The sequence below is a fragment of the Denticeps clupeoides genome, chromosome 3 (assembly GCF_900700375.1).
Source record: "Denticeps clupeoides chromosome 3, fDenClu1.1, whole genome shotgun sequence".
Lineage (NCBI taxonomy): Eukaryota > Metazoa > Chordata > Actinopteri > Clupeiformes > Denticipitidae > Denticeps > Denticeps clupeoides.
In genome coordinates, this window is record NC_041709.1 from 13,802,321 (window position 1) to 13,816,237 (window position 13,917).

The 13,917-nt window shown below is 42.2% G+C and overlaps 1 protein-coding gene and 1 long non-coding RNA gene across 8 annotated transcripts in view; one reads left to right on the top strand and one right to left on the bottom strand.

Moving 5' to 3' along the window:
- Nucleotides 1–2,746: 2,746 nt before the first annotated feature.
- Nucleotides 2,747–13,650, bottom strand: LOC114785290 (probable global transcription activator SNF2L2). 7 transcript variants are annotated; one of them, XM_028971297.1, is made up of 6 exons: nucleotides 12,964–13,122; nucleotides 7,536–7,759; nucleotides 5,847–5,952; nucleotides 5,400–5,501; nucleotides 4,418–4,526; nucleotides 2,747–4,309 (listed from the first exon to the last, which is right to left on the bottom strand). In XM_028971297.1, exons 1-6 carry the CDS (start codon nucleotides 13,078–13,080, stop codon nucleotides 4,164–4,166), a joined length of 804 nt encoding a protein of 267 aa, XP_028827130.1. In that variant the 5' UTR covers nucleotides 13,081–13,122; the 3' UTR covers nucleotides 2,747–4,163. The 7 variants fall into 7 exon arrangements, with proteins under 7 accessions (XP_028827130.1, XP_028827132.1, XP_028827133.1 ...); XM_028971299.1 differs by lacking the exon at nucleotides 12,964–13,122 and adding an exon at nucleotides 12,704–12,806; XM_028971300.1 differs by lacking the exon at nucleotides 12,964–13,122 and adding an exon at nucleotides 11,672–12,421.
- LOC114785293 (uncharacterized) overlaps nucleotides 12,876–13,917 on the top strand; it is a 30,423-nt gene continuing 29,381 nt past the window's right edge. The window contains exon 1 of the long non-coding RNA XR_003749040.1: nucleotides 12,876–13,058. This is a non-coding gene — a long non-coding RNA (uncharacterized LOC114785293). The remainder of the gene's footprint in view (nucleotides 13,059–13,917) is intronic.

Genomic DNA, 13,917 nt, shown 5'->3' on the forward strand with positions numbered 1-13,917 from the left:
GGTGTGGAGGGTTGAACAAAAAAAGGAACAGTTTATTGTAGGGAAAAAAGTGGGAAAAATGCACGGGGAATAACCAATCCACCATGCCACACCACGTGCTGAAGGGGGTCTTCTCAGTCTGTGAGTTTTTCAAGGCACTCTGCCTGCCACTGGGCATCAAAGCTGGTGCATATGCCCCCGATGAATGAAAATTATTATAAAATGTCTTTATAGATAGTTAGATAGATAAATAAATCAGTTATTAGTATCCAGAAGCCTACAAAATAACTACTCTGTAACTAAACTAACTAAACGATAACTAAAACTGCTCCCCCGTGTTTTGTATCACAATGGCAATCACTTCACTTTCACTCTCAAACTGCTTAATAGGAGCTGGAGCCATTTCTGAGGCATTGGGTACAGGGCAAGGACCCACTGTGAGCACGCTGCCAGCCCACCGCAGACGTAATATGACAGCCGTATTATAGTATATTAGAATATTGGGTTGTTCAATCAGAACTATTCAGTTTACGCAGTATGCACACCTTTGGATGGCGAGAGGAAAGCGAACCATTTGTTATCAAGTGCGAGCAAATTCTCTGTCATTATCTACTTAAAAGTGTCCATATGAAGGTTTGAAGATACAGAAGAGCCTATTTTTAATTATTGTCTTTTGCATTCAAATACTGAGTACCTCAAGGAAATAAATCCCATGCAAAAAAATGTAAGGCTAGATTATTTACACTTCCCAGTGGTTTTTCCAGTCTATTATTAGACTGTACAGTCCCCACCCCCCATGGCTTTCAACCAGTTTGTACGCCGAGCGACATTTCTGTTTCAGATGATTAAAGTAAGTCTACTTTAATCAAAATCATTGACCATTCGGAATAGGAACAATTCAGAGTGTTGCTTCAGACAGTAATCCAGCACACACGATGAATGTTTATCACACTTATTCTCCCTCGCTATCCGTAACCGCTTATTTCTAAGCAGGGTTGTGCCAACCCACCGCAGATGCATGTTTATGTGTTATATAAAATAAAAAAGCTACTAACAAGAGATGTGCTTGACCTTTCCAATGCCGCCAGGCTTTGAGGCAGAGGATTTACATTTTTTCAGGTGCCTCTACCGCAAAGTCAGAGATGCAGTCGTGGCACATTTACTATTTGACCACAACAAAGTCGTCAGTCCAATAATCCTGTTCTGCATTAATGATAACACGAAGGTTTGAAGGGATGTAAAGTGATATTTTTACTTCTATTTGGAAGTACATCTTAGAAGATCATGCTGATGAAGATGAGATGGTCAAATTGGCTGTAGGAACATGAATTGTGAAAAAAAAAAATTGCCTTTAAATGTGAAAAAATAAATTATATATAGTTGTATCACATCTACATAGTTCCTTTCCTTTTAGCACCTGAGACCTTTTTTTTTGTAAGGAAAGGCAGGCAGAAAAGCATTTTTCTAAATCACTTTAATCCTTCCCTTGGAGAATGCGATGCAGAGAAGGTAGTTTGTATAAAATGGTCATTTTTGGGGGAGTATAAGAGTGGTAATTAGGGCTTTGTTACATTTCATCATTGAAAGCCTCAACTGACAGACTTTCGAACCATCTTTTCCATCCTTATGTTGCTATAAATCAGCCTGGCAAATGCGGGTTAAAAAGCTTGATCTTTTTGATGTACAGAGAGGATGATTGGCACACATACCAATTTATATACCCTTTATGCCTTTGCCCAGCAAACGAATTGCTCTTTGACTACTTTCAGCAAACTAATTATGCCACTCGGACTCCCACATCTCTCACCGTGCATTTTTTAAATAATGAGCTTTTTCCCATAGCGAACCTACAAAGCTATGCTGGCACTTTACCTCAGCATCCATATCGAGTGCAGTCACAAATAACAGCTGTCCTATAGTTTCCTTTTAACACTCCTGCTGTTAGAGTGACTCATCTCAGGGACTGAGCCTTAATACTCTTAAAAGGCTTTGTCTCTTTTCTGTACACTTTCTGTCCAATGTGCACTGTCCAATCAATCTTTTGATTGTGACCTACTTACTGAGAACTTGATTGGGATTATGTAGTCAGAAACATCTACTTGCAAATGAGATCTATTCCAAAGAGATTGAAGAACTTTCACAAAATGCAGTATATGGACACCATCTACTGGTTACTGGAAGATTTACATGCAAATGCAGGATACAGCACAATGAAGATGAAAACACATCTTTTCATTCACAAATCTCTCATTCAAGAATCATCTTGATTCCGAGTGTTTATATTGCACATATTTTAAACATGGCAACAGAAAAAAAAATTAAAATTCTGTTGTCAGGATTAATTGGAATCATAAAATTGCACTGCATAGACTTTCAACGATCCTTTATAAAAAAATTTTAACTGCCATGCCTCAACCTCTGTATGCCTCAAACCTCTCCAAGCCACAACTGTAGGAAGCTCTATTTGCTTCCTATTGGAGCTGTTATGTGAGTGCAAAAGTGCAGGTACACTGAAATTCATCAAGAAATTTCTAAAATAAGGGGGAAAGTGGGAGGGAAGAAGTGTCAGAAACTGTCAGACGTCTGCACATGAGTCACAGAGGAGATTCATGGCAGGCGCAAATACATGTGCACAGATCTACATCTTGAGTAAGCTGAAGTAGGACAAAAAATCACACATCTCACTTCCCTGGGGCAGTAAAACACATCAAGAGATATGCAGGAATATCTCATTAAATCCAGCAACATGTTGTCAATGGTGGTTTCCAATGTACTGCGCCTCCCACTTGGCCCAGAAAAAGAACTGGAAAAACCCAATAGTTAGAGTAGCAGGGAGGCTCCCAGTTGTGCTTTATAGCGCCCTGTGGTTCTCTCAGGTTGAATTTACTCTCTTGTGCACTACAGGGAGTAGTGTAAGTAAACCATCTAATATGAATATATATGTTGGGATAAATGGTTGAAACCTCAACTGATGTTTAATTGTAATGTGCCATAATGCATGCAATCTATATAATGATTTCTTGACTAACATGCAACTATGTGAATTTCATATTAATCTGCAGAACTGTCCATATTCCCTAAACTTTGGAACATTGTTTCAAGTATATATTCACAGAAATGGAAAAACATAGAAAAGAAAGACCACAGACGAATCAGTCATTTCCCAAACCAACAATTGTTAATCCATCCATTTCATACAAATCATAGTAAACATCAAATTCTGACCAGATACTCTCTGTTTTTCAGACATCCCCAAAACAGGATCTGAATATTCTTCATACTGTAAAAGATGTCATCAAAAGTCATCTGTTGTGGCTGTGTAATATTGTCATCATGCTCCAAGACAAGACAACAAGGCTTTTCACACATAGTCAAGGTTTAAAATACTTATAAAATCAATGAACTCAGAGGCCATTCAAGAGGAACCTCTGTCTGTTTCACATCTCACACAGGTGCCCAGGCAGAAAGAGAGAATAGAACAGAATAAAGTAGCATAGAGAAGAGAAGAGAAGAGAAGAGAAGAGAAGAGAAGAGGAATTATTGAAGACACAAGGAGGCAGATTAAGGCTAAGCATCTGTTGGAGTGAAAAAACAGTTTTCTTTTCATGTCGCTTAACTCCTTGGAACAGTTTTGTTCCAGTGAACATGGATACAAATACAAAAGTCAACAATGTTCAAGGAAAATGGCAGAATACCTAAGATGGCAACAGCTGTCATATGGTGACCATCATAACCAGGCTGTCCAGTATCACTGGGAAAGGCTCTTATAGATGACAATTCTCATACTGAGCAAATGCAGCCTACAATAATATTTTAATTATCATGATTATTATCGCTAACTAGGTCTTTAAGTCTAATAATTGTACGACTATGATGACATAATATGAAAAGAGGAAGAAGGAGTACAAGAAATAATAAGAAAAAACAAGAAATTACATAATTATACCATAATAAATACAAGCACAATAAATATTCAGCAGGGAATTACAAATTAAAGGATGCATGTGCGGAGCATGTGGATTGTCATGTATAGTTCTTCCTCAATATTACTAAATGGGGGAAAATCAATCAATAAATCAGCGTCTTGAGCCCGTTCTGCGATGAAACTATTTTATTAAATCCCCCCTCCCATTCCCTCCCCTCCCCTTACGAAGAGGTAAGGGGTTGACGGCAGAAGTTTGGTCTCAGCCGTCCTCGCCTCGTCCATTATCTCGCCGCTCCTCTGCACTGTCCTCACTGCTGAAGCTGCAGCGCTCTTTAACACCAGCCGTGGCATTTGCGTTGTGGCTTTGCTCGCTATTTTTGTCCTGCTGCATTAGTTGCTGGTTTGCTGTATGAAAAATGTGAAGAGGAAAAATAAAAAGTTCGATATAAACCATTTGTAAGAGAACGTGTGTTTTTTTTTTTTTTTTATTTTTTATAGAAAAGTCATGCACACCTTCTCCACCTGCCAAGGCAGCACTCTCCTCTTCAGTTTTGTCATTGCTGACGATTCTCTGCCGGGCACTCTCAAACACTGACTGCAGAACAATGGAGTCCTCATAAATCTGAGGGACGTGCAAAGAACAGCAGCGATCTTAGGTGACAACACTATGCCCAATATGGAGAAACAAATCTTTTATTTCCATCACCCAGAACACCATCTTCTGTTCTACTCTATGTTCGAGCTCATCAATTACACTTCACTGGCACGCTACTAAATAAACCAGCATGCGAATAATGAGGACAGTAAGATGTGCAACGTGTCAAGTCACTCCCTTATCATCATATGCTTTTCAGTCCCTTTGCTCTTTATGACATGTCTTGGTCCAAACTGCAGCCATTTCTCAGAACTTCTCTCTACAGCTTCTGTGGACTCCACTGCCTCCCAAATGCTGGCGTTTGGGAGTTTTTCATGACAAACTACACTAATTGTTCTGTAAGAAACCAGAGCAAAAAAAGCAGCCTGTTTTGGAGTTGGTGTTCTGCTTGTGCTCGTTGGTGTTCTGCTTTTCTACTAGTGGTACTTAATGGAGATCAAATGAAGGCCTACATACAGCCATTTGTTCATATTTAATATGTAAGTAGGCGAAAATGCATTAAATCTTTAATAATACATGCATGAATCTGTGATGTGTCATATGTGATTTTACCATTCAAGAAAATAATGTAAATAGAATCAGTAACTTTTTTAACACTAGGTTTGAAATATACGATACTACCTTGCACATATTTCACACACAAGCACAGCTATTGCACCATGGTCCGGAGGGATATCCTGTTCGGCTCAATTCCTTGATAGTCTCATTCACTTTAACATTTTATCCTGCTGTAGTGTTGCAACATTGTAGTGTTGCCGACTGTATAAATAAATTTACATGTTCTTATCCACAATGCCAACACTGGACTGACACTGCAGACTGAAAAAGGCTGAGACCGACCTGAGAACCCTCCAGGTTGAAGGTCTGAGCATTATGACACAGGAGTATGATGTCCTTCTCCAGATCCGCCACACTCCTGTATTTGTGGTTGCGGACACGCTCCTGTACAAAACAAAGAACCAGCATCAGAGTTCAGTTTTAAATTAGACAGAAGCTGAGTACATTATTGGTCTGCTAAAGTAGGGAAATCACATAGCTGTGTGCACATGCATCCTAATTGTAATTGAAAAGGGCTATCTAATTCACCTTGGTAACTATCGTGTCATGTAACTCTGACATCTTTGATTTTGGGCACTTTTGGCCGTTGTGCAGTTTATCTCGAGTCTTGTTTGTATGTATACAGGCATGAGAGAGAAAGAGAATAATAAGGATTCATTTGGAGGGAATAAAGTTGGAGGGAAACAGAGTGGTGAGTTTTTATATAGAGGTTTACTTCATGTGTCTTACCCTGATCCTCCTGAAATCCACAGGTTTGCGGATCAGCTCGTAATACTCAGGAACTTCCTTCCTAGAGGGCAGCTGGACGAAGCCTTTACTAATCTGTCGGCCTAACCTGTAGTAAATAATATGAGAAACATTTATAAATGTACATTTATAAATGATGTATATCGAGCGGACCACATCATTCCATTCTCCTGTTCTCGCTATTTCACAAAACATTCTCATGAATTAGAGCACACTTCAGTATTAACCAAATTCAAACTCGTGGACATTCAACGTTGTCATGGCCAACGCGCCTCCAGCCCGCTAGAGGGCGCCTCACCAGCCTGGGAGATGACGACCCGGAAGAGGAAATGGAAGCGGTCGGTGGCAAGTATAAAAGTGAGGTAACCCCAAGGAGACACGCCCGCTCTTTGTATGAGTTTACTCGCCAGAGACGCTAGCTCTCTCACCCACGCCCCAAGATAATTGTGATTCCTGAAATACGACCTTTGCCTGCCCACGACTTCGAGAATTGCCTGATCCCCTGGAAACCACGAAAGAACCCCGACCGGAACTTCCTGGCTATGACCTCAGCCTGCCCCTGACCTTGAACCTACCTGGCCCATCGGTTAAGACAGGATTCCATGCTCCCCTAACTTCCTGCCGCCCAAGACCTACTCCCGTCCAGTCCAAGATCCCGGACCATCCTGAAACCCGCCGTCTTCCGGTTCTCCTCTGCCCCGGTGCTTCCCAAAGATCCCGAACTGACTCCCCGCTGCGTTGCAGCGCGTGCATTGCGTGCTCATTCCTCCTGCCCCGCTCGCCCAGTGTCCTCTACCGGTACGACGGCTTATGCCCACGCCCAAAGTATGTCTGCAAGTACGTCATCGGATTCCCCTTGTGACAAACGTAGTTAACGCAACAGTTAACATAACTGATAATGTGAGATGTTTGGTTCCTTGCATTTTTTGGTTTGGTTTGCACGGGGAAGACCATGCTGGTGGACTGCAGCCACACATACACAGGAGGCTGTGATTGGTCCTCACATGATTGATGCGGTGTACTTGGTTACTTGGTGCTTCCAGTCAGACACACTGGGCGTGTATCCCATAGTGATATACCTGACTAATGCTATCTTTCCTATGCACCGTACCAGACATCACCAGTATTCTGGAGCCCAGTGTTTTACATTTAGTTGTTGTCTGTGTTACTCAGTAATAAAAGTATTTACACTTGATTATAAATCATCCTCACAAATGATGATGCTTGTAGTCATAAAGTGCACATGTTAGCGTCAGATTCTCTTTTTTTTTTAAGTGAAGTGATTATCATTGTGATAAACTGCAAGCACAGCACAAGGTGACACAATGAATTGTGTCCCATCACCCTTAGTGACAGGTGCCTTTGGAGATGGTATCTTTCTCAGTGGCACCTTGCTCAGTGGCACCATTTACATTTCCATTTACAGCATTTATCAGACGCCCTTATCCAGAGCGACTTACAATCAGTAGTTACAGGGACAGTCTCCCTGGAGCAACTTAGGGTTAAGTGTCTTGCTCAGGGACACAATGTCTTCTGGTTCATAGGCGAGTGTGTTACCCACTAGGCTACTACCACCCTAGGGCACCAAGATTTGAACCGGCAACCTTCCAATTACAGGTCTGCTTCCCTACTTGCTAGGCCACCACTGATATGAATACAATGTTTACTGACGTGTCTTTGTAGTTGATGACCATGTCCACAATGGTGTTCATCTGTTTGGTGAGTTGTGGGGGGTTTGGTGGAAGTTTTTCAGCTGGAGGTCGGCCCCGTCGTTTTTTCACTTTCTCGCCAGTTTCCTGTCCTGGCACAGGGTCTTTGTTGACTTGGTGGTCGCTTTTACGCTTCTTCAAGCTGGTTTCCTCCTCCATGTCCACCGACAGCCCGTTCTCTGCAGCCTGAAGCATGGAATAAAAGCAATGTCAACGAAACTGCTATCTGGATTTTTTACATTTTAAAACACTTTTGGCATATGCCATCTTTTGTCATTCATTAGTCAAGCAATACACCACGTCACAAATGCTCTCTGAGAGGCGAAATGCATGAGATGGGATGAGGAGGGCTTTTTCTGCTAGACATCTAAATAACCATACTTTCACACATACATAACCAAAGTTTCAAAGAACCAATAGATTAATATTTCTGTTTTCTGGCTTCACAACAGCAGCCGTATTAAGATTACAAATCACATATACATAGTAGCCCAATAAGAAAATAGCAGAAAGGTTACATTAATTTTGGTCATTTAATAACTTTTAAATATTTGTATACACTGTTCAAATTATGGGGGAGTATGGTTTCACTGAAAAGATCACAAGTCTCACCTGAGATGTTCAGCTCTAAAAATGTCTACTTTAGTGTTACAGGCTATACAGTTCATCCAAAAAGTATTCACAGCACATACATTTTTCCATATTTTGTAATGTTGTAGTCCAAAATGGCTTAAATTCATTTTTCCTCAGAATTCTACACACAACACCCCATAATGACAACATGATTTTTTTTACTTCAGGCTTTGGCAAATTTATAAAAAAAGCTGTGATATCACATGTACATGCTTGAGACGTTTTTGCAGCTTAATTGGAGTTCATCTGTGAAAAAAAATCATAGGATTTATTTGAAGACCTCCGAGGCAGGATTGTTTCGAGGCACAAATCTGGGAATGGTTAAGGAAAAGTTCTGCTGCTTTGAAGGTCCAAAAGAGCACATATATTTATTATGGTAAAGAGCTCTAGGAAGAGTGCTCTGGCCGGCCATGAGACACAAAATTCTCTGGTCTGATGAGACAGCGATTGAACTCTTTTCTGTGAATGCCAGGTATCATGTTTGGAGGAAATACCATCCCTACAGTGAAACATGGTGGTGGCAGCATCATGCTGTGGGGATGTTTTCAGCTTCAGGAACTGGGAGACTAGTCAGGATAGAGGGAAAGGTGACTGCAGCAATTTACAGAGACATCCTGGATGACAACCTGCTCCATAGCGCTCTTGAACTCAGACTGGGGTGACAGTTCATCTTTCAGCTGTACAACGGCCCTAAGCACACAGCCAAGATATCAAAGGAGTAGCTTTAGGACAACTCTGAATGTCCTTGAGTGTCCCAGCCAGAGTCCAGACTTGAATCTGATTGAACATCTATAGAAAGATCTTAAAATGGCTGTGCACCGACAGTTCCCATCCAACCTGATGGAACTTTAGAAGAGCTGCAAAGAGGAATGGGTCAAACTGGCCAAGGATAGCTTGTGGTGTGCCAAGCTCTACATCAGTTTTCTAAGCTCACATAAGAAGAAATCATTCAGGTCATATCTACAGGCAGTCCAACCATCTGTCCAATAGATGTCCAGTGCTACAAACCATCTCCCCTGACCTCATATAACATCCTCCTGGATCCTAACCAGTCTGGCTTCAGAGCAGCTCACTGAGATGGCCCTTCTGGCTACATGCAGCCAGCTACACATTTTCTACATGCAGCTACATGCAGCCAGATCGGCAAAACTGTCATTGGTTATTATTCTCCTTGACCTCTCTGCAGCATTTGACATTGTTAACCACAAGACTCTCTAGTCTATCCTGAAGAGGCTTGGAATTCAGGGCTCAGCATGGCAGTGGTTTGCTTCCTACCTTGATGAGCGATCTTACCAAGTGACTTGGAAAGGATCCATCTCTGCCTCACGTAGACTCTCCACTGGCTCAGTACTAGGTCCTCTCCTTTTCTCCCTCTACACTAGATCACTTGGTGAGGACATTTCCTCACATGGGTTATCCTACCACTGCTATGCCAACAACACACAACTCATCTTCTCTTTTCATCCCTCAGATCTACTTGCTGCCTCCAAAATCTCTGCAAGATGATGTCTCATCTTGGATTGCAGCCCATCATCTCAAACTCAAATTCTTCACCATACCAGGATCTTGCTATTCACCTGGACAACTCACAGCTCTCTCCCTCTACAACAACCCACAACCTTGGAGCAACAATAGACAACCAACTCTCCTTCGTGACTCACATCAGCAATCTCTCTCGCTCATGTAGATTCCTTCTCTACAATATCACACAAAAAAATCTCACGACTGGATTACCGTAACTCCCTTCTAGCTGGTCTACCTCTATGTACCATCTGACCTCTACAACGAATACAAAATGCAGAAACACGACTGATCTTCAACCTTCCCAAATTCTCCCACACGCCTCAGCTACGTTCCCTCCACTGGCTCCCAGTAGCTGCACGCATCAGATTCAAAATACTGATGCTGGTCTACAAAGTAAAACATGGAGTAGCATCATCCTACCTCACAGCCCTTATTACACCTCGCACTGCACCTCGTATTCTTTGATCCTCCAGTACTGCTCACCTGGTCCCTCCATCTCTGAAGGTAAAAGGAAGGCACAAATCTAGACTCTTCTCTGTCTTGGCCCCTCATGGTGGAATAAACTTCCCCTTGAGGTCAGAACAGCTCAGTCACTGAGCACTTTCAAACGACAGCTCAAGACCTTCCTCTTTAGAGAATATTTAATGTAAATGTAAATGTAAATGTTGTGGCATCATATTAAAGAAAACTTTAGGCTGCAATTGCTGCCAAAGCTGCATTGACAAATTATTGAGCCAAGGCTCTGAATTTTTATGTACATGTAATTTATCAGTTTTCTATAAATTTATCCACACATCAAGTAAACTTTTTTCACATTGTCATTATGGGGTTTAGAATTCATGGAATAAGGCTGTAACATAACAAAATGTGGAAAAATGCTCTGTGAATACTTTCCAGATGCACTGTATTTGCACATAACAGTATATTTCTTTAGTGTTTATTCATTCATTACTTTTTCTGAACATCCAGCTCCCTGAATCAACACAGTTCTGTGTCTTTTTCAGTCGTGACATCCATGCATGGCAGCACCACACTTGACAGTGTTATGTTTTTTCTTGTGCCTATATAAAGCATGACTGACAGTAGAATGTTGTTTCACATCAACCTTGTAACTGACTGCATTACTGACGTATCCATGAAGTCTCGTGCCAATCGATAGTAGTTCTATGATGAGCACAAATTACGTACAATAACCCAGAAAGGTCTTTTTAAAAAGAGTGACACAAAAGATCCAAAAACTCATCAAGAATCTTAGAACAACGAGAGTAAGTGACTGATAAATGCAATAACACACACAGAGAGAGAGCGAGAGAGAGAGAGAGCATGAGTTCTTATTGATCAGGGGCATAACAGTACTCCTCTCTCAATTTAGTTGTACAGCATCACCACTGAACACAAGACTGTGCAAAAACACATTTGCCCTGAAAGCCTCTGTGTAATTTGAACCATGTTAGAATGCAAAAGTACATTATAATGGGGACATACAAGGACTGTCACAGATTATGTCCCTGACTGAAGATTTTGAGAGCATTTAGGCAGACAAAATGAGCAAATAACATCGATTTACAGAAGTTTACTAGACTGATGCATTGTGACCTTTCTGACACTTCACAGCACTTACAAATCCTACAAGATTTGTCAGGGTATTTCAAAAATCTCTGGTGAGAAAGAAAGAAAGCAAGAAAGCAAAAAACATGTTATAAAATGCCGCAAAAGAGCTAGAGCATACAAAGGAGCTTGAGTATGGCTTTCTCAGAGCTTGACTAGCCTCTTGACTAAAAGCAGGGGTGACTTCAGGGACAATCAAGGATCTAAGAAAACTGCTCTTCTGATCCCAGAAGCACATGCAGACATGTTGCTACAGAGAGACATGGCGCTTAATCTATCAATATAAGTGCACAGCTTTCCATGCAGTGGTCATTTTAATGTTCTCCAATTCACCCAGAATTTTGGCTGCTGCAGTCTTCAAAAAAGTGGCTTTTGAACACGTTCCACCCTCAACAATGGAGAACCAGTGCCGTTGCACAATGAATCCAGCCTTGCATTTAAACGCCACAGCAATTGTAATACTGATTCCCACTGTGGGAAGCATTCAGCTGAGATGCCATTTAAAAACCAAAGCTTAAAACACAAAAGGAGAGGTCAGTGAGATCAAAAATCCACTTGAGAACACACAAGGTATGATATATGCTAGCAGCGCGAATGGTATGACCCTTAATGCGGTGTTTTAATACATGATTAGCAACACTTGAATTTAATCAAAGCGTCATGTCTTTGCTCCACACAGGAGTGGATCAGAGACAAAAATCATTCAATATAATGGGTCGTAAATAGCTGAACTATCTGCATAGCTCTGGCCAGGAGAAAGTTATATATTGAAAGGCTTGACATTGTGACTCTGTAAAAAGCACCAAGCAAAAAAAGCCAAAAAAAAAACAACACGTCAGCCTGTCTCCTGTTTTTGCCCGATCACTAGCTTCTGGATGAACACGAGACCCACATTTCAGTCCAAACACTATCGGATTTTTTTTTTTGTCACCCTACTGTGATTGTGTGCTTGTGTGTGTGTGTGTGTGTGTGTGTGTGTGTCTTCTTGCCACTGTGCATCTCACACAAAGGCAATTAAAGTGAAGCAATATGCATGCAGCAGCCCTTTTTGCAGCAGCACAGAGATACAGAAAATTATGAATTCACCATGAAGTCACTGCTGGCGATGCAGACTGTTGACGCAAAAAAAAAAAAAAAAAAAGAATAGTAATGCATGCATGCAACAAAATATGTAAAATGCTTTTTTTTGTCATAGTGCACTAAAAGAAATGGCTACTACACTTAAAGTCATGCAGCAGCATTACACATGCAGATATCCTAACGAAGTGTCCCTAATGCACAATGAGGCTGGATAAAGGACACAAAAGGGTAAAACACACACACAGAGCTAGACACTGTAAGTCTAATGAGATATTTAGCACCTACAACATGAAGGGATGCAGCCCCAGGGGACCACGAGGCCCAGTCGTCAGCAGAGGAAATGTACATGCCACTCCATAGACATGCAGAGCTTCACAGGTACCCAGACACACACACACACACACACACACATACACACACACAGTGAAAAAGACATGCAGTAAGCAGTAGACACTAGTCTGCGCAGCAGCCACGGTGCAGAAGAGCAAAACAAGGATTCTTCCTTGTTAGCAGTCAGCCCTGTGGAGGAGAAAAAAAAAACCCACAACACTGCAAAGCCTCTCTCTGAGGAGGACGCTAGCCATCCGCCAGCCAGACAAAACCCCGACAACACCGCATGATCCGAACAGAACAGCTAGACGTGAGTGTGTTTGTGTCTGCATGCCTGTCTCTCTGCCTCTGGGTGTGTGTGTGTGTCTGTGCGTATGTGTGTGCTCTCGCCCATCCATGCTAGACCCTACACCAGAACTGACTCGTCTGGGAAGCGATTCTCCTCATCTCACACCTACACACACTTACACCCGCACTCTTACACACAGCTCTCACACACACAGTCACGCTCTCTCTCTTCCCCCCTCTCTCTCTCCCTCTCTCTCCCTCTCCCTCGCTCCGTCTGTGTGCCTGTCTGTGTGTGTGATGTAGCCTGCCTTAATCGCCCGCACCAGAAGAGAAAAGAGAGGAAGAGAGTGCCATTTACCTGACTGTAATGTTCAGGCTGGATATCAGCTGGAGGGGAGAGAATTAGCGAGCCAGCATAGCAGCGTGCCGCGAGTCTCTTCATCAGCTGATCACTCAAAAAGCACAGCCGGAGAGGGGGGCGAAAAAGCGCCGGCTTTTCATACACAAATCAATTGGTGTTGGGAAAGATGAGAGAGAGAGAGGACGGAATGGCGGGCTGCGGTGGTGGGCTTTCTCATTCCTCCCGACGGAGAGGGCCTTAAGCTCAAATCACACCGCATGTTTTAATATCCACTGTCGCAATCACATTTTTTCCCTGTCCCCTCCTTCCTTTTCTCCCCCTTTTTCCAGAGCTGACCCCCCCCTCAATTCCCATGTAGGAGAATTCAAATTGTGTTTAGGTGCGGAGTGGGGGGGGGGGGGGTGTGTGTGTTGGGACCGTTTTGTCATCTGTCTTACAGAAACCTGCTTGTCTGTGGGTGTCTATGTCTATGGATGTTCATACGGCACTCAGACATGTTGGGAGATGCTGCGTGTACGTG